Source organism: Kogia breviceps, chromosome 9, assembly GCF_026419965.1.
Source record: "Kogia breviceps isolate mKogBre1 chromosome 9, mKogBre1 haplotype 1, whole genome shotgun sequence".
Lineage (NCBI taxonomy): Eukaryota > Metazoa > Chordata > Mammalia > Artiodactyla > Physeteridae > Kogia > Kogia breviceps.
Window position 1 is genome coordinate 12,848,889 of NC_081318.1, and position 21,280 is coordinate 12,870,168.

At 50.2% G+C, this 21,280-nt stretch overlaps 1 protein-coding gene across 1 annotated transcript in view; it reads right to left on the bottom strand.

The window, feature by feature from the left end:
- Positions 1–21,280, bottom strand: part of TMEM178B (transmembrane protein 178B) — a 354,973-nt gene that overhangs the window by 16,137 nt on the left and 317,556 nt on the right. Inside the window, exon 3 of the mRNA XM_059073504.2 lies at positions 19,233–19,370. Within this exon, the coding sequence (XP_058929487.1) occupies positions 19,233–19,370 (138 nt within the window). The remainder of the gene's footprint in view (positions 1–19,232; positions 19,371–21,280) is intronic.

The following is a 21,280-nucleotide window of genomic DNA, read 5'->3' on the forward strand; positions in this document are numbered from 1 at the left end:
TAGTGGCTCAGGGGTCAGGAGTCGGCCTGCCGATGAGGGGGACACGGGTTCGTGTCCCAGTCCAGGAGGATCCCACATGCCGTGGAGCGGCTGGGCCCGTGAGCCATGGCTGCTGAGCCTGCGCATCCGGAGGCTGTGCCCCGCAACGGAGAGGCCACAGCAGTGAGAGGCCTGGCGTACCGCAAAAAAAAAAAAAAAAAAAAAAAAAAATCTTGCAACAAATAAAAGTCCAGGACCAGATGGCTTCACAGGTGAATTCCATCAAACATTTAGAGAACAGCTAACACCCATCCTTCTCAAACTCTTCCAAAAAATGCAGAGGAAGGAACACTCCCAAACTCATTCTATTAGGCCACCATCACCATGATACCAAAACCAGACAAAGATACTACAAAAAAAGAAAATGACAGACCAATATCACTGATGAATATAGATGCAAAAATCCTCAACAAAATACTAGCAAACAGAATCCAACAACACATTAAAAGGATCATATACCATGATCAAGTGGGATTTACCCCAGGCATGCAAGGATTCTTCAATATATGCAAATCAATCAATGTGATACACCATATTAACATATTGAAGAATAAAAACCATATGATCATCTCAATAGATGCAGAAAAAGCTTTTGACAAAATTCAAGACCGGTTTATGATAAAAACTCTCCAGAAAGTGGGCATAGAGGGAACCTACCTCAACATAATAAAGGCCATATGTGACAAACCCACAGCAAACATCATTCTCAATGGTGAAAAACTGAAAGCATTTCCTCTAAGATCAGGAACAAGACAAGGATGTTCACTCTCACCCCTATTATTCAACATAGGTTTGAAAGTCTTAGCCACAGCAATGAGAGAAGAAAAAGAAATAAAAGGAATACAAATTGGAAAAGAAGTAAAGCTGTCACTGTTTGCAGATGACATGATACTATACATAGAGAATCTTAAAAATGCCACCAGAAAACTACTAGAGCTAATCAATGAATTTGGTAAAGTAGCAGGATACAAAATTAATGTACAGAAATCTCTTGCATTCCTATACACTAATGATGACAAATCTGAAAGAGAAATTAAGGAAACACTCCCATTTACAACTGGAACAAAAAGAATAAAATACCTAGGAATAAACCTACCTAGGGAGACAAAAACCTGTATGCAGAAAACTATAAGACAGTGATGGAAGAAATTAAAGATGATACCAACAGATGGAGAGATATACCATTTTCTTGGATTGGAAGAATCAATATTGTGAAAATGACTATACTATCCAAAGCAATCTACAGATTCAATGCAATCCCTATCAAATTGCCCATGGCATTTTTTACGGAACTAGAACAAAAAAATCTTAAAATTTGTATGGAGACTCAAAAGACCCTGAATAGCCAAAGCAGTCTTGGGGGGAAAAAAAGGAACTGGAGGAATCAGACTCCCTGACTTCAGACTATACTACAAAGTCACAGTAATCAAGACAACATGGTACTGGCACAAAAACAGAAACATAGATCAATGGAACAAGATAGAAAGCCCAGAGATAAACCCATGCACCTATGGTCAACTAATCTATGACAGAGGAGGCAAGGATATGCAATGGAGAAAAGACAGTCTCTTCAATAAGTGGTGTTGGGAAAACTGGACAGCTCCATGTAAGAGAATGAAATTAGAACACTCCCTAACACCATACCCAAAAATAAACTCAAAATGGATTAAAGAGCTAACTATAAGACCAGACACTATAAAACTCTTAGAGGAAAACATAGGAAGAAAACACTCTTTGACATAAATCACAGCAAGGTCTTTTTTGATCCACCTCATAGAGTAATGGAAACAAAAACAAAAATAAACAAATGGGACCTAATGAAACTTCAAAGCTTTTGCACAGCAAAGGAAACCATAAACAAGATGAAAAGACAACCCTTAGAATGGGAGGAAATATTTGCAGACGAATCAACGGACAAAGGATTAATCTCCAATATATACAAGCAGTCCGTGCAGCTCTATGTCAAGAAAAAACAACCCAATCAAAACATGGGCAGAAGACCTAAGTAGACATTTCTCCAAAGAAGACACACCGATGGCCACGAGGCACGTGAAAAGCTGCTCAGCATCACTAATTATTAGAGAAATGCAAATCAAAACTACAATGAGGTATCACCTCACACCAGTTAGAATGGGCATCATCAGAAAATCTACAAACAACAAATGCTGGAGAGAGTGTGGAGGAAAGGGAACCCTCTTGCACTGTTGGTGGGAATGTAAATTGATACAGCCACTATGGAGAACAGTATGGAGGTTCCTTAAAAAACTGAAAATAGAATTACCATATGACCCAGCAAACCCACTACTGGGCATATACCCAGAGAAAAGCATAATTCAAAAAGACACATGTGCCCCAATGTTCATTGCAGCACTATTTACAATAGCCAGGTCATGGAAGCAACCTAAATGCCCATCGACAGATGAAAGGATAAAGAAGATGTGGCACATATATACAATGGAATATTGCTCAGCCATTAAGAAGGAACGAAATTGGGTCATTTGTTGAGACGTGGATGGATCTAGAGACTGTCATGCAGAGTGAAGTTAAGTCAGAAAGAGAAAAACAATTATCGTATATTAACGCATGTATATGAAAACTAGAAAAATGGTACAGAAGAGCCGGTTTGCAGGGCAGAAGTTGAGACACAGATGTAGAGAACAAACGTATGGACACCGAGTGGGGAAAGGCGCGGGCCTGTGGGAATGGTGGTGGGATGAATTGGGCGATTGGGATTGACATGTATACACTGATGTGTATAAAATTGATGACTAGTAAGAACCTGCTGTATAAAAAAAAAATAAAATTTAAAAATTAAAAAAAAAAGCAAGAAAAAAAATGAATTGAGTGTACATGGGGAAAATATTTGAAAACAGGGATCACTGGCAAATAAAGTGAAATATTAAAGATGGGTTTTGGAAAAATAAAAAAGTAAAAGATGAAATGGATTTTTTTGCCTCATTCACAATAGAGTTTAGTTACATAGAGGTGTATATAAACGGATATGTATTAATGACATGTGAAATCCTGAACAAGAATGAATAAATAAGGACTTGGCATGCCGCTTCTGAAGAGTGGCCAACTCGAAGTCTAGGAGCGGTTTCATTTGATAAATGAACACTAAAAGCCCTTTAAGGGGCAACACTAAGAGCCGGGCAAGTTTACTCACGTCTCCCTTTAGCCTCAATCATTAGCTCCCCTGCGAGGCTGCTCCTGAGTCCCCAGCAGAGAGATGCCCCCTTTCTCTGCTGCACCCACAGTCCCCTCTGTTACGGCACCGATCACTCTGTCTGGGTGTCCTTAAGGCAGGGACCATGTGTGTCCTGGGTGTTAGCACCATGCCTAGCACACAGTAGGCACCCAATCAATGTTTATTGAGCTGAATTTAGTTTGTAAAGCAAATAATCAACAAGTGCATAGGGTTGTCTCCAAATACTTTAAAGACCACTGGAGGAAGAAAGTAATGACTTTAACTGATCTTACTTTAGCGGAGAGGACCCAAGTCCAATAAGTCAAAGTTACCAGAAACCATATTAAGGTTTTTTGGGTTTTTTTTTTTTTATCTTAAAAAAATTTTTTTGGCTGCATCACGTGGCGTGTGGGATCTTAGTTCCCCGACCAGGGATCAAACTCCCTGCGGTGGAACTGCAAAGCCTTAACCAGTGGACCACCAGGGAAATCCCCACATTAAGGTTTAAAAATAAAAAAGAGGAAATTGACAACTGGCAAAGTCAGCAAGAAGGAGGCCCCCTGCCACCACGGAGGCTTGGACCCAGAGGGGAGACAAGAAATGATCTAGATTTCTGCTCTTCAAGGTCTTCACAATGAGGTGAGTGCCATCAAAATGTTACAAAGGGATGTCTGAGTCCAGAGGAAGAGTCTGGTTTTAGTTAAGCTGATTCAGAAAGGTTTCTGGAAGACACTGACTATAAACTGAACCTTGAGGAAAGCACAGGGCTTCAACAGGGAGAGAAAGGCGGCATGGTGGCAGACAATGACAGGTGGTCTGAAGGGGAGGGAGCACAGGATGTGCAGCTGAAGATAAGACTGCGGCCGACATTAAGCCCCAGGCCGGGGACGTGGGCCTTTACGGACCATACGGAACCACAGAATGTTTCTCATCAGACAAATGACATGGTAATAAGTGTATTTTAGGAAGGTGGTATGGTGCAAAGATGGAATTTAGTGGAAAGCAGGGAAATGAATACTTAAGGAATGTTTATCCTCGGCCAGATGTTTTTCCTATGTATTATTTCATCTTTATAGCAACATCTCAATTTTAAGATGAGAAAATAGAGGCTCAGAGGTTAGCAACCAAGTGGTGGGACAGAGAGCTCCACTAGGGGCTCTACAATGGTAACAGAGGCCCACGTGGTGCTCAGGGGGTTGGAAACAAGGGAATGGGCCCCAAAGATTATCGCAAAGGGAATATTGGCAGATGTTGATCATTGATGGCAAGGTGTGGGATGAAACTGGAAAAGGGAAAAATGATCCAGGGGTAACTGACAAGACACAGATGCTGAGGAAGTCAAGAAAAGCAGCTCATTTCATTGGGGGAAGGGAAAGGATGGGAGGTGACTTCTCGGGTATCCAGAGTAAGCCAGGTGTTTGGTATGTATGCAAAAAACATAAAGCACACGTACGTAGAGAAAGGACAAGCCTAGTTCAAGGCACGCTTGAGGTTCCAGAAGGGGGAGATGTCTAGTGAACAATGAAAAACATGAGGCTGGAGCTCAGAAAAGACTGTTCCATGCACAGGTTCCAGACTCATCCGTGCAGAGACAGTGATCACTGTGAAGGTAGGGGTTGTTGACAAGGGGCATGTTCATGGGGAAAAAGAAGAGTACTGAAGAGCACATCTGCAGGTGGAGACAAGAGCAAAGAAAATAGAAGGGCACAGAGAAAAGCAAAACTCATGAGTGTATTATCACGGAAGACAAGAGATGAGAGTTTCAGGAAAGATGGAGATGGGTAACTCTGAGTGAGCTCAGGAAGAGAGGGTTCAAGGACAGGTGAGCAGCCGGAAGTAAGCAGGTCTCCAAGCAGCTTCTGTGACGTGGCGGGAACAGAATCCAGACTTCAAGAGGCGAAGTGGGTTGGTAGCCGAGCTACAGAAGTAATAAGTAAGGATTATTCTTTTTGCTACATGAGTCGCAAGCTTTGTCTTTTGTCTCAGAGCGTGTGGAAAGATAAGGTCCTCGTTTTCCCATTTCTCTAGGAAACATTCCTTGAACAGAATCAGCCTCATGTTTTCTGCCACCCCAAGAACAATGCCAATCGTCTACTACGATGACATGTCTGTGTGGGGTCGTCTCTTACCCTGTCAGCTCATGAGCTGCTTGAGGATCATAAATATGTCAGCAAGTTCATTATTATTGGGGAGATAGTGCTGCCTGGTGATTAAAAACCCAGCCTTCAGAGTCAGATAGATTTGAGTTGACCTGGGAACTATGTGACCTTGGGCAAGGTACTTAAACTTTCTAAGCAAGAGCTAGGAACTGCAAAGAAGGGAACAGCCAGTGATAAACCGAGCGCCCATGAACCAAAATGTAGTAAGCGCTCATTCTGTGCCTGGCATGGTACTAAGCATGTCACACATCTTGGCTTATTTAACTCCCACGACAACCGTACAAAGCAGGTGCTATTTTACAGCTGGTGAAACTGAGGTATATGAAGGCTGCATTTGCCTGAGGTTGTAGAGCTTTGATTCAGACCTGACTCCGGGGTTGATCTTCACACATCTAGACCGAATGTAGGACAGGTGGCCCCTCTGTGTCTTCTCTACCTGTCTTCCTCCTGTCCTGCCCCACAGGGACATCTGCCTGCCCCTTGCTGGTGGGGGCAGAGGCGGACCCCTCTGGCCTACGAATACTAACGGAAGCTGGTGGGTAAGCCCGCACCTGCCTTCTGGTTCAGTTCTCACGCCTCCTTCTTTATCCCAGGTGCCCTTGCCCAGTACCGTTTTTTTCTCTTTTCTCCCACAGGTTCTAGGAACAGAGAAGAAAGGGGTCGGGGGTTAATCTGAAGGCCTTAGATTAAGGCTCCACCATTTACTTAATTGCATGACTCTAAGCTTGTTCCATGGCTCTCTGGGTCTAGTTCATTATCCACAAAACCAGGGTGGTAATGGCGACCCTAAGGGCTGCTGGAAAGATGAAAGGCAATACCGTTTGAAGAGCATCTACCATTGACACAGCATTGATGCTCCAGAAAGTGAGCTCTTACCTTCCTGCCTGCCTTCTCAGCGGGTGTGAAGGTCAAACAAGACCTTACCCTCCCTCTGGAGCTCTGTGAAGTAAAAATTGTCAGCTAAATCATAACTGACCCTTTTAAAAGCCTTTTTGGATGACCAGCACCTTCCTTCCCCAAGAATGGTAGACACGTAGGTTGAAGACATCCTCACCCTCCTTACTGCTGAAATGACACAGAATTCTTTCGTTTTTAATATTCTGCCTTTTAAAGGTGTCAGTCATTAAAAGGAAAACGGCTCATTTATCACGCCAATTGGTCTAGGTGTCTGACTCTCCTCTTAGATTGTGGGCAACACCAAGGCAGCGATGAGTTTTATTTTATTTTATCCTCCGACTACCTAGTTCTTGGCCGGTACCTAACTGGCTGCTTATTGAATGAATTATAAGCACTGGGCAGATTCTAATGGTTCACTAACGTGGGGATGGGCCCTTGTCTCTCACAGCCCCGTCTTGGACATCCTGGATGTTCTGATGGCTTCCATAGATAGCGTGAGTGTCGTTTTCAAACCCCAAATCAAGGCACATGGAATGAGACATGATCTAATCAGAGGCAAGTGTATTTGAAATCAGGACACTTCTAGAATGTCAGGGAGAGAACAGCTCTACACAGGCACTCATTCTCCAGTTATTTTATACGGGGAGGTAAAATGCAAGTCATTCCCCGTCTGTCCCAAAAGCCCAAGTTCTGTTGGCATGAACAGAGGCATGTCCGCTAGAGCAGAATTCACTTACACCTCTGGGGCTGCCTTCATAAACCCTCTCCAGTGTAACGCTTTAAGGTCTCCCCAGAATCATTCCCCCACCAGCACCTCCTAGGCCTTCAAGGCCATCCCCATCGGACCCTGGAAGGAGTACACAGCAATCGGTACAGGCTTGCTAAGCTCCTCCCCACCTCCGCCCACAGGGGGCATCGTCCACAATGAGGTCCAGGGGCGGCGTGGGGGGGCATCCCTGGGCCCAGGGTGTGCTTGACTGTGCACTGTGGGCGCCGGCTGCCCACCCTCCCTCACCCCTGCTCTCTGGGCCGCTTCTCCAAGTCAGCTCTCTGGTCCCCAGGGGGAGCTGGGGGGGCCCTGCGTCCGTGCGCACACCCCAGCTCGCCTGCTGGTGATGTCCTCTGAGTCTATCCAGGGGGCCCTTGTGTCTGGTCTGGGCCATTTTCCTTGGCGTCAGTCCCCGGACACACAGCACATCCCAGCCATCCAAGCAGTGGGGGTGACAGGAGCCTCTTGAGAGCAGAACCCCTGTTCCCCTTCCCTGGGTGTGCCTATTTCTGATGCCGCTTTTCCCTGTCCTCAGACTCCTCTCTGCGCCCAGGGCAGGAGAGAGGCAACTCCTCCTCACTTGCACCACCTCCTCCCTCTTAATTTTTTCCCAGGAGCAGCTTTTAAGCCCCATCGGAGGGCTCTCTGCATTTACTTCAGGAACGAGCGTTTTTCTTTGATGTATGACTTGTTTCAAGAGGCCGAGAACTTGCCAAACAAGTTCCTTTTCTCTGAAGCTTGCTCACCTCTGTAAGGACATCCTAGAAGAGCCACAGGGAGGGAGGATTTTGAAGGTGCTTTAGAAATTACCTGTTTCCATGGCAATCAAGCACTGTGGAGTCAGCACCACCTTCTGGGTCTTTCTGTTTCCACTGAAAAGGCTGTTGGGGAAATCTCTTCTTTCTCAACCACCACTCCTAGAAGGGAGATTGGCTTCTGGCTACCCTGCCCCCCCGCCTCTTCTCCTCACTGCCCTTCCCCAGCCCATTCTTGCTCCCATTGTCTGGAAGCAAGAGGCCCCAACTTAGGGCAGCGATGTTAGTATTTCTAGGAAAGACAGGAGGAGACCTCAGGTGTCAGCATCCCAGCCTGAGTCTCGACTGTGTCTGAGCATATCTGTACTGGTGGAGACAGGCCAGCCAGGAATGCACCAAGGCTGTGGAGAAATCACTCATCCTGAGGGGACCCCAAATCATTCACCCACACCCAGCCTAGACGCTGAACCATAACCATACTTTACCATCTATGGTAACCTAACTCTGCTATTCCCTCCTTTACCCCTTTACACTTCTGGGTTTGCCCTGCCCACGCAAGTGGTTTGACTGCATTACAGGAACTTCCTGCAAGATCCATCAACTCTTCCATTTGAAGCGGCAGTAGACAGTGTGAGCTCTAAGACTTCTTCGATCCTGCTGTTTCCATTGATCTTGGATAATATCAGTATTCTCACCCGATCTTAATCAAAGACCTGCATAGACACAAAGGCCTTAAACCAAGGTTCCAGTTCTCAATAAATCCCAACCTTACCTTCCCCCTCGCAGACCCTGCCAGCTTTGGAAGGTGCCGTTCTCCCTGATGGCCGTAAGCAACGAACTCAGTCTAGTCTTACTAGCGGGTTGTGCTGGCAATGTTTGCGGAGCCAGCTTTTGACCTGAGGCAGGCGGGAACGCACGTTCTGTGTGATTATTCAGTCATCAAAGACGAGGGGTGCTTTTAAGCACAGCAGACTCAGCCTGAGTTAGGGAGAAGGAGAGCTGCGTGAAGAACAGGGAGAAGACCTGAGTTCTCAAGCTCTCTGCGAGCCCCCTGTAGCAGAAGGCTGTGGTGCCCTGGGATCGGGGAGTGTGGGTATGGAACCATTCTGGAGGCAGAGGCGGCTGCGTGGGCATGCCACCTGAGCAGCTGTGTGCTTCCTTTAACGCTCTGCTGTCGTCACCCTGAAATTCTTAATAGTGTTTGAATTAGGAGTCCAAGTTTTCGTTTTACACTGGGCCCCACCAATTATGTTGCTGGTCTTGACTGGAGGGGAAGGACGCTGCCGGGTGTGCAGCAATGCAACACCTTCAGGGGGCGCGTGGAAGTCCCCCTACCCTGACCTGGCCACCCCAGGCACAGATACCATGCCCTCACTCACTGGAACTGGGCATGGCAGGTTGAAGAAGCCTCAGCTATAGGTACCCCTCAAGGGAGCCAGACCACTGATAAAAGTCACATAATATCAAGTGATCGCCCAGGGGAGAAGCCCAGAGCAATGTGGAACCAGAGAGAGGGCAGGGCAGAATCAATGGAACCCAGCCCATGGCCTCCAAGGCCCTACACAATCTACCCAGCTGTGGGCCTACCTCCATCTCGCTCGGCTCCTGTCACTCAAGCTCTTCAGACCCAGCAAGCTCATTCCCCATCCCAGGTCCCCTGCGCTTGCTGTTCTTTTCTGCAGGGACTGATCTTGCCCAAGTCCTACCACAGCTCGCCACGTCCCTTCATTCAAGCCTCCGTTCACTGTTATCACCTCTGAGAGGCCTCCGTGCCCACCCACTGGCCCCTCATCTACAATAATGGCCCCCAGAACTCCCTAGCTGCCTCCTAGCTTAATTTCTCTCCATAGCTCTCATGCCCTGACATCAGCTCATGTATTTATGACACTTGCTTCTTGTCTGTTTCTCCAGCTAGAATGTAAGCTTCATGAGGACTCGATCCTATTCCCTGCTACAGCCCAAGTACTTAAACAGTGTCTGGAACATAAGCGGCCATCAATACTGAATGAATGGATGAATGAATGAATGGGTAGGGTGGTGATTAGCCAGAGAAACAATATCTGTTCGATCACCTCCGTCTTCATCCCCCCGTGGCGTGCGTGTCTGCGTGGTGTTGGTGGTCGTGGTGTGGGGCTGCGTAAAGTGTCCCTGAAGGTGGTTGTTTAAAAAAAGAAGCATCTCAGTAGTAAAAATAATAACATCGAGAAATTTATTGAGAACAATGGCAGGCATTGCTCTAATCCTTTTACATGAGTGAACTATAATTGTCACTACTAGGCTTCAAGTGGGTACTATTGTTAGTCCTGTGTTATAGGTGAGAAAATTGAAGCAACACATGAAAGGCAGTTAAGTAACATTCCCAGTGTCACACAGCTAGTCCAAGACTCCTTTGGTGCTCGACTGGTTCTCCATGATAAAACCGTAACTCTCCCTTCTAACTGGATGATTCTACTTCCCGAAGAAGGATTTTAACCCCCCAGTCGGGGAGCAGGGAGTGGAAGGTGGTTCAGGGCAAGTGTGGGCAGGGACATCCGAGACGAGAGTTGGTTCTTCCCAAACCACCGACCACCCTCCCGCCCCCACTTCCATTTCTTTCCAGAGTCTGCTCTGTCATAGCCTCTGCCCTGGAGAATATGTAGCAGTGTGGCTTTGCTGAGTGTTTGGTGGGCAGGTTATAGGTCATTCTGGCATGGCCTTCACTGACCAGGTTGGGGTTTACAGGGCCAGGGCTGCTTACTATTTTCCTCCAAAGTGCAAATCGATAACAGAGGCAGGTCCCACTGGGTGGCAAGGGTGAAACTGCTTTGAGGTCTGTTTCAACTCTTAAGACAGGAGTGAAGCCCCACCCCTGCGGTCCGGGTTGCTGGAGTGGTCAGTCCTGGCCACTGGCTCTACATTAGGCAAGCGTGGATGTTATTTCCTATTCCTCCTGACAAGGTGTCTCCTCCCCCAAAGGTCTCTGTTTTGAATGTAATTATCAAATGCTAATACATGTTCAAACATGCACCTTCCAGAGGGCAAGACACACCCCAAGGGCAGGAAGTAGTCTGTGAAGTTCCGCTTAGGATTTTTTTTTTTTTTTTTTTTTTGTGATATGCGGGCCTCTCACTGTTGTGGCCTCTCCCGTTGCGAAGCACAGGCTCCGGACGCGCAGGCTCAGAGGCCATGGCTCACGGGCCCACCCGCTCCGTGGCATGTGGGCTCTTCCCGGACCGGGGCATGAACCCGCGTCCCCTGCATCGGCAGGCGGACTCTCAACCACTGCGCCACCAGGGAAGCCCCCGCTTAGGATTTTGAAAGAAAGACTGTAAGACAAAAAAGTCAAGAGAAGAGTTGGGATGTTCTAGTGAAATCCCACATGAAACTATAAAAGCTGTTTAGTGGGGTGGGTAGATGGGCTTTACCTCGTTTGCTCATGATAGATTATGGACTCTCTTCTGCCTACTGGAATGGATTTCACTTGGGGTACATGTGTAATACTAACTACCACGTTACTACCTTTTACATGTAATAGTAATAGCTATTATTTACTGAGGGTTTCTTACAAGCTTGCATCACGTTAAGTCATTGGCTTACTGATTCTATTTTCCCTCCCTAGAATAGTATCTAACTTAACGCGGTCGCCCTTCTCTTACCCAAGAGTCATGAATTTCAAGGCACAGTCCCTACTGGACTTATAGAAATGCAGCCCTGGTCACGTTTCTGAGCACTGCTGGAGCTCGGAAGGACGGTAAGGAGAAGCTGATGGATGTTGTCTTACTTCACAGCATCCCTAAAATCACTCTACTGCCTGAAAGAAAGAGTCACCCAGTCAAGACACCCATGCCTTGGCCTTTTCATTTTAGCTTTGTAAGTTTTCATAATTGCTGGGCCTTTATCAAGGTCTTTGTCTATCAGAAGAGGAGTATCTGGGGGTTCACCACACAGCTGAACTGCTCTCTGGTGAGCCCGGCGGAGGGGGACCCATTTGGCATCACTGGTTTGCAAATGACTGCAGTCATCAAAGCGGATAGCTTGAGCTCCTTTGCGGGCACTCTCTTTGCTCTCCTGACTGACTGGGAAGGCAGGAAATGTTACCCTGATCACAGGTGGGAGGGACCTCACCACCTGTGCCCTCAATTCTGGCCACTGTCTCCTCCATATGCCCCTTCGTGCTTTGAGAAGGGAGGAACAGAAAGGGAATGGAGCAAGATGCTGGCACCGGCACCTGCTCAGAAGCACAGGATTGGAGCTATGCCAGCGTGGGGAGACGTGTGTGGCGCGGGGGGTCGGGGGATCTCCATCACGGGGAGCTGAAAGCAGAGGCAGCAGGATGGGCTGCGAGGACCCAGGCTGGTGTCGCGGGCTGGCCTCTGGCTCCAGTTCTGCCACCCACTAGACTGGATGACCTCGGACAACGGACACAACTACTCTTATCTGGAAACACAGGAAGGTTGAACTGGAGGGTCTCTAAGGCCCCTGCCGTTCTAACGTTCTAGGAGTCCAAATTAAAGGCAGAAAGTTCTTCATGAGGTCATGTGTAATTCACACCCTACATCCAAAAGGAATTTGGGACAGACCCCAGGACTATTCAAATAAAGATAAAAAGAGAATAAGGAGCCCCCTGGAAGAAGAGCTCAGACCAAGAATAGAGGACAGGCTAATTTCTTGAAGGACTGCTGCTCTATCAAGAAAAAAACAAAACACTTTCTCTGTTGTACATAATTCCCTTTTCTGATACGTGCATTCAACAGATATTTGAGGCTGCAGACACTGTTCCGGACACAGGGGATGCCTTGGAGAATGAGGCAAAGTTCTGGAGCTCATGGAGCTGATATCTGTGTTGGTGGTGGGAGGCGCGGAGTGGGAGGCGATGAAAAAATACAAAATGTTAGAAACACTGCAGACACCTAGTGTCCAGACCTTGGTTTCCAATACCATTCTCCAATAAAAGGAACCAGGTTCCTTGAGGAAGTGGCCGGTTCCACGACTGGGGCAGGAAATACACGAGATGAGCCTGCAACACCGTGTAGTGCCCCAAACTAAGGAAGTACTCACAAAAAGCAAAAGCAAAACCCCGCATCGATAAGAGTACACCAGAGAGGCACAGGGGCCAACCGAAAGAGCTCCTCCCAGTGGCCAAAGCCGGAATTGGACAGCAAATATAGTATTGAATTATGACCCGAAGTATAAAATAAACATTCATGAGTCCACATTGATATAAATAAATGATTGAATCAACTAATAAACAGGGAAGAAGAGGCAAATCTCCTGTGCAGAAGAGTTCCAAGTAATATATGTAGCTGCTCTGCCCTAAAGGAGGAGACACCTAAGCCCCGACTCCTTAGGTGTGGGCTGTGCCTAGTGACTTCCTTCCAAAGAGGACAGTATGGAGACGGGGGAGAAAAGAGTAACTTTACAGTAGAGAAACTTGACACATACTCCTTCAGCCAGGTGAGGAAGGGTAATATCAACAGTCATAGATCACGGTGATAGTATGTATCCTTGAAACGATGTGACGAAAATGGTGCTTTACCTGTGTGATCTTCCTCCCCAAACCCATAACCCAGTCTAATCACGAGAAGAACATCAGCCAAGTTCCAACAGAGGAACATCCTACAATATGGATGATCAGTACTCTTCAAGTACTCAACTGTCAAGGTCATTAAAAATAAGGGAAGTCTGAGAAATTGTCACAGAAAGAGGAGACTGAGGAAGCATGACAACTAAATGTAACGGGAGATCCTGGATGGTCCAGGAACAGAAAAAGGATATCAGATAAAACTTAGAATCTAAATAACTGTGGACACTAATTAATAATAATGTACCAATATTTATTCATTAATTGCAATAAATGTACTGTACTAATGTAAGATGTTAATAATAGGGAAAACTGTGCCAGGGCAAAGGGTAATATGGGAATTCTCTGCACTATCTGCTCAGTTTTTCTGTAAACCTAAAACTGTTCCAAAAAAGAAAGTCTACTTTAAAAAAAGAACCTGAAGGTCAGAGATGGAAGAAGTCAGAGACTCTCTTCTCCTGCTGGCTTTGCGTAAGCAAGCTTCCCTGAGTCCTACAGCTGCAGGGAACGAATTCCGCCAACAGCATCATGATCTTGCAAGAGGATCCTGGCCTCAGACGAGACCCCGGTGCTGGCTGATACCTGGAATGCAGTTTTGTGAGACCCTGAGCAGAGAACCCAGTGAAGCCTGCCTGGAATTCTGATTCATGGAAACCGTGAGGTAACAAATGTTTTTATTACGCTGCTAAAAAAAAAAAAAAAAAAAAAAGAAGCAACCAAAACACGACAACAGTAAACATGTCATAAAGTAGTGGGTGTGCTGCAGAAAATTAAATTAATTAAAATGTAGAGAGCAACTGGATAGCTTTGTTAAACGGGGTGGTTGAGGAAGCCCTCTCTGAGGGGGTGCCTTTTCAGTTGGAATCTGAATCCTAAGCGGAGCCAGTCATGAGGCATTGGTGGGGAAAGCTATCAGGCCGCTCCACGGCCTTGAAGTAAAACTGTATGTGTACCGGGAGAGAGGCAGCCTGTGTGGCTGGAGTGACATGAGCATAGGGGAAGGAACAGGAAAGGAGGTGGGGGAGGTGGAATGAGCCAGATTACATAGGGTTTCCACCGTGGACTGAATGTTTGCGTGCCCCCAAATTCATACGTTGAAATGCTAACCCCCGAGACGTTGGTATTAAATGGAGGGGACTTTGGGAGGTGATTAGGTCATGAGGGTGGTGCCCTCGTGAATGGCATTAGTGACCTTATAAAAGAGGCCCCCAGGGCTTCCCTAGTGACGCAGTGGTTAGGAACCTGCCTGCCAATGCAGGGTACACAGGTTCAAGCCCTGGTCCGGGAGGATCCCACATGCTGTGGAGCAACTAAGCCCGTGAGCCACAACTACTGAGCCTGTGTGCCACAACTACTGAAGCCCACGCACTCTAGGCCCCACATGCCGCAACTACTGAGCCTGCGTGCTGCAACTACTAAAGCCCGTGTGCCTAGAGCCCGTGCTCCGCAACAAGAGAAACCACCGCAACGAGAAGCCTGCGCACCGCAACAAAGAGTAGCCCCCACTCGCGGCAACTAAAGAAAGCCTGCGCACAGCAACAAAGACCCAACGCGGCCAAAAATAAATAAATTTAAAATAAATAAAAGAGGCCCCAGAGTTCCCTTGGCCCTGCCACCGTATGAGAACACACAAGAAGGTACCATCTATGACATCTATGAACCAGAAGGCAGGTTCTCACCAGACACTGAATCTGCCAGTGCCTTGATCTTGGACTTTCTAGACTCCAGGACAGCAAGAAATAAGTTTCTGTTCTTTATAAGCCACCCAGTGTCTGCTATTTTGTCATAGCAGCCCAAGCTAAGTAAGATAGCTTCTAAAGGAGGGTAAGGAGTTTGGATTTTAAGTTCAAGTGTAAGCTTTTTGAGCATTGGTAGATGAATGAATATCTGATTTATAGTTTCAAAAATATTATGCCAACTGCCCTGTGAAGGACTGACTGCCGGGTGCCAGAGTCTAGATAGGAGGCTCCAGCATTAGCCTCGATGACAGCTCACGGCAGAGATGATGGATGCCTTCCAAGAGTGGGAGGACGAGGACATGTGAGGGGTGCTGAGGGGCGGGGCATGGGTGTTGGATGTTCCCACCCATCTTGTGGATCTGTGTCCATGAGCTAGCTCTAGGTTCGCCCGGCGAGTGAATGACAAGTAATCGTAGGAGTCACGTGCTCCCTGGCCCACTGCCCCGCCCCCACCCATGCCATCCTGTCCCTGTGCTTCTGAATCTCACTGATGATGCTTCCAGACACTTGTTTCTGGCAGTTGCCCCTAGACGCGCTGTGACAGTCTGGGCTAGATTCTCCCCTGGAGGCCATGCCAAGGGGGAAACTGGATCCCACTCACCACCCACAGCCTCCTGGCCTCACAGAGCTGCCATACTTCACTAATTGCCTCCTCTGGGTTGAGCGTTAACTAAACAATTTGTTGCTAGTCATCTCACGAGGTGCGGGGTGCCCTCTCATGAACCCCAGAAATAGTTAAATCGAGAAAAGAGAAGCACCCGGTGTGGGCCACCTCCTTTCATGTGGGAACAGAGAAGAGGTTGTGAAGAGAACTCTTCTGTCTGTGTTTCGGCCTCGGCCGGTTCATCTGAAGTCAACTGCAATTCCATCTTCAGACTCCTGACTGTAAATTTACCTTCTCCACTCTTGCCAAGCCCTCCTCTTCCAGCTCCTCACCACACCTACACCCGGCCAGCGCTGCGGCAGTTGGTGCCCGCCACCTTTCTCACCTGGTGCCCAATCTAACCCCTTGGGCCCTGGTCTGTGCTCAGTTACGGGTGCCTGAAATGCCAATCTGGGTGAAAGCTAAGGCCGTGGGGCCTTTTGGTCACGAATATCTACAGTTTGAGTGACTGCTTTGCCGGGTCCATGAGGTTCCTGTCACAGGTAGCTGACTCTCCAAGCCCTTCAAAGGTCAGCCCTAGAAGATGAACTCCTGGAGGGCAGGCACCGGTCGGGCTCTGGGAGGGGCTGATGCTCACATGTCTTTTTTTGACACTCAGGGTTCCACAGGACAAGGCTTCATTTTGGGGTTGGCACCCACCCTCTCCGCAGCTCTGGGGGCTGAGCAGGGATGGGGGCGGGCACAGCTTCTACACTGAGTCTGCTTCCTCCCAGGCTCCAACTAAACCACACGCATGGGGTCAGCAGGCGGCAGCTGCCCTGGGCATTGGGACCCCCTGAAGCTGTGTCGGGCCTCCTTGGAAAGGGCACTAATTTGAAAAGGGAGAGCGTGCCCTCCCCCTCCTAGAGCCTTATCTTCCCCAAAAGACCAGGGTTCAAGGGGTCAGCTCTTAGCGGCCTTGTCCTTCTTCCTCTCCTACTGGGGCCTCTCGGACGGTACCCATGAGGTGTGAGGACGCCGCTTCCCTCCCCAGCCTCTTTGGGGAGAGGGCAGTTCTACCTATGGACACAGGTAACAGAGCCCCACGGTGGATGAGATGGCCCCACTCCAACCAGGACAATGTTCCCGTCAGGAAGAAACAGCTCTTAGAGGACAGCAGCTTCTCCAGAGTTCTTCCGGATGCTAACATTTTATTATGAACTATGGCTTTTCCATTAGGAAAAAAAAGAAAGGGAGTGCACGTGCTGGGGAGGTGGGTGTAGCTGGGACCCTCGGTGATCAGGGCTCGGATAGGCCCCCACAGTAATAACCGAAGCCCCTGTCGGATGCTGCCTAAGGCAGTCATAAAATGGGGCGGGTGGGGGGCATCGGGGGAAGGAAGAAAACAAACTTCGAGAGGTCCTGCCCAACTGATTCAGGCCCAGAACATAACATTTCAGACCTGGAGGGGAATTTAAAGGTCGTCCATCCCCCCAGCTCTCACCCCTTACTGAACGTCATCCCCACCAGTTCGGCTCGGATTGGTCTGGGGTGAGGCCCTAGCATCAGTGCTTTTAAAAGTTCTGCAGGTGATTAAGAACCACTAACCAGGCGGAAGGGAGGCGACACCCTCGCTCATTCCCTGTGGGGAGGGGCCTCAGGTCCCCAGTCCAGCCCAAGGGCTTTCCTGGCATCCCCAGGGCCCTAGGCTCCTGGGCGGTACCTCAGCAAATGGGGGACACGGCTCCAGGCACCCTCCTGCCCCCCACTGTCTGCCCCACGCCCTCTTCTGGGAGGGTTCCTACCCGGGGTCTCAGGTGCGTGGGAAGTGTCCCAGGGAGCCCCCCTCTTCAAGTCACAGTGACGTGCGGCCCAGCCTGCAAAAAATCAGTGGGCCCATCACTCCGTCTTTCTCTGGAAGCTGCCAGAGTTGGAAGGCTTACTTAGCACCTGGGCAGGATGTGAGCCAAGCGCCGGCCTGGAGAGGGGACCGTGCAGGGGAAGACGATCGCCTCGCAAGAAGCAGAGATGAAAGAGTATCGGCTCCCAGGGCTGCTGGATTCCTGCTGTGCCCGAGGCCTGTTTGCTCAGCTTTTCTCGGATCCCCGGGAGCCCTCTCGAGAGCCTTAGAAAAGCCCCGTTTTACTGGAGCCCGTCTTTCTACAACCACAAGAGTCTTAGAGAGAACACTCACTGCAGACAGAGCCACTGCACTTGCATCTCTTCACTTTTTGGGGGTCCACGGAAGATTCGGACTGGAAGGTGGAAACAAAAAAAGACTCTGCGCTGCTGACACCAAGTATGGAAATCCCGGGCCAAGTGTGACCCTCGCGTCAGTGAGGAGGACGCCCGGGTGCAGAAAAGGTGGTGCGGCTGGTTCTGGGGGCCCCCGTCTCAGCGGGAGACCGGAAGGAGGGGTGAAGGAGCCACCGTGCCCCTCCCTCCCCAGCCTCTGCCCTAAGTGCCGCTGTAGGACCCACAGGGAGGCAGTGCTGGGCAGGGGCAGCCGACTCTGATGGCAGAGGATCTGGGAGGCACAGGGTGTCTGCGCTTCGGGGGAACAAGGATAAACGGTCAGGCACGAGGTGGAACCCTGCAACTCTCCTCCTCCTCTCCCAACCCACAGCTCACTCACTGAACCCCAGATCTCTGCGTCCACCTAGAAGGATGGCCGCCTCCTTTCTCCAGCCAGACCCACCCCTCCACCGCCTGCCCCTGCTGAGACCCTGAGTCAGCCCATTCACGTGGTGTCTGCCGTCTACCGGACGGTGGTTTCCACGCAGGGGACTCACTGTCCTTTCTCCCCCACACATATTTCTAACCCCCTCCGTCCAAGCCCAATTCCCCTTCTTCCTAACTCCATGCAAGCCATCCGCTTCTCCCCGAGGAGTTCACTGTGATGGGTGTACCGACCGTGAGCTTTGGCTTTAGACTGAGACTCAAACCGGGAGACCAAAGAGCGCATTTCAGCTCCTCAGGGAGAAAAGAGACGCGTGTAGATAGCGGATTCACTTTGACGTCCCGTGGACTGGAACCTATTCCCTCATAGCTATACAGTTCTGCTTACATACATACAGCCCTTTATACGGGTGGGATTGGTTCTGTGGCCCCGACAGTAACAGAGGGTAAGGGAGACATGTGACGAAGGTCTAGCCCTGTCTTACCACCTTTAGCGCCTCGTTTGGAAACGCAGCAGCGTTAAGACCCGTAAACCGAGGGTAAAGGTGCGCTTTTGAAGGGGAAACTGCCCAGAGAGCACCTGCCGCCCACCCCCAGGTACAGTATATACGGTATGTGCGTAAAACGCCCGAGCATTCCCTGGCTTCTCACTCGTCCCAGATCTGACACCTCTTTCGATGCCATCGCCAGTCTTTCCCGCGCCAGGCGGGCGGTGGAGAGTGGTTAAGAGGAGCTCACAGCACGTTCGCTGAATGAGTGAACGAAAGGGCCCCGCCGGGCCTGGGTCTCCGTCCACACGCCCACCAGCCATTCTCTCGGAATCCCAGTAACCGGGACCCCCCATCCCGCGGCCCCCAAGTCTTACCTCCCATGAGGAAGAGAAGCCCCGCCACGTACTGCATGAGGCCTCGGTCCCAGCAGCAGCCCAGCAGGCCGATGATCCAGCCGAAGAGGATGATGGCCACCGCCATGCCCAGGAAGCCGGCTGTCATCCTACGCAGGTCTGCGGGGAAGCAGGCGGGCAACAGTCAGCGTCGGAGCCCGGAACGCAGGGTCCAGCGCCCCCCGGCCCCGGGCGAGCGGGCAGGGCCCCACAGGGGCAGGGAGGCGACCTGCCCTTTTACAGACAGGTTGGTACAACCAGGCTCCCTTTGCAGAGGGCAGAGCCCTCAGTGGTGCCTGCCTCCTCGCGTGCAAACGCACGCTGGGACAGCTTGGTCCGTGAGCACAGGGAGAGACCACCATCATCATGGCTGTCATTTCTTTTGCATCTCCTTTGTGCCAGGCACAGCGCTGTTCTTCCCAAGGCTTCTCTCTCAACCTTCTGAGATAGGTACTGTCTTTGTCCCTATCTGAAAAATGGAGCGAGCTGCTGAAAGCCATACAGTGAGTGGTAGGACAGGGCGACAAACCCAGCTCTCTGCGGCTCCCCGGTCAGGATCCAGCATTACTCACCTCTCCGGGCAGTGAGAACCAGACAAGTGGACCGTTAGAGCTGGGCTGGGTCCTGGCAGTTTGGCTGCACCTGCCAAGGACTCCCTCCCTTCCCTCCAGGGTTTGCTGGTCTCCCAGGAGGTCAGGGGTGAGCACGAAGCTGCTGGTAGCATCGCCTTCCTCCTTCTCCAGCCCAGCCCCCAGGGGCTCAGCTTCCCTTGCACGTGAGGTCGCAGGGTGGGCACCATGCTACCTGCTCTCAGACTGTACCCCCGAGGAGGCTTCCTCAGGCCAACCCGGTTTTCCAGATCAGGCCCTTCTCCGCTCCACGCCCCAGTGAACCGCCAGACAAAGCCTGGCGTAGGCACAGGGGGGAGGAGGGCCGTCTGGAAAGGTGGTATATTTTTAGCGGAAGGGAGAGGGCAGAGCTGCTGCCATGTCAGCCTCATTCAGCATCTTGCTCGGCTTGGCTTCCTCCCAGTTCCAGCCCCGCCCTCCGGTGCCTCCTCCACCCCACCTGCCTCCCCTGGAACCTGGCCTTCTTACCTCCTCCTGGGTAACACACCACAATGGGGCTCCCAGCAGGAGCCCTTTGCCTGGGCCTCTGCCCTAAGGGGTGGGAGGTGCGGATTTCAGAGCAGCCTGGAGATCCCCTGATCCCCTGGGCATTCCCTTCTCTTGGAGGAAGGGAGGGAGGAGTGTGTGTGTGTGTGATGCGGAGGACCGGACAGCAAACTACATCAATTCCCCCCACCCCCACCCCTCCGCATCCAAGCAAGCACGGACCGTCTCTCTCCATCCCCGGGAAACGAACACCCAGGTTTCCGTGGGGAGCACCTCACAAGCATCACGTCCCCTCTTTGCCTCTCTCTCACTCCAGTGCAGAGCGAACAGAGGATCCCTGGCACAGTTTGGCTTGAGGCCTCCTGCCCTCCCTGCCTCCGCCCTCACGCTGGTAGACGGATGTGGTCCACGTGCCTTATCCTGACACTGAAGATCAGACACTGGCAGCCGCCTCCCCGCCCCCCAGGGAGGAAGCTGGTTGGGGGCGCGGTGGGAAGGAGAACAGCAGCGGAGCCTCCCCTCCGAGGAGGTGGGGGGACCTGACCGGGCCCTGTCACAGAGGCAGAAATGCACAGAGAGCCCGTTCCTGCTTTACTGAGCTGACCTCGGTCCTTCCCGCCCCTGCTGACCGGGAGCGCCTGCCGCAGCCAGCTAGCACTCACGGCCGTTACTCTTTGCTCTGGGGGCTTCCTCCACTCTCCACTGCAGTCAAGGGCAAACAGGTGATGGGAATGGGAAAAGAGAGGTCAGGGTACTTTCAGTCTAAAGGAGATTTATATCCCCTTCAACAGGTCAGGACATTTTTCTTCTATGCCCCTGTGAAACCAATGGTTCCCTTTTCAGTAACTGGAGGGTTTCCAGGAAAAATCTCGGCCCCTCTGCCAGCACCAGAGAGGACAAACCCGCTGAAGCCCC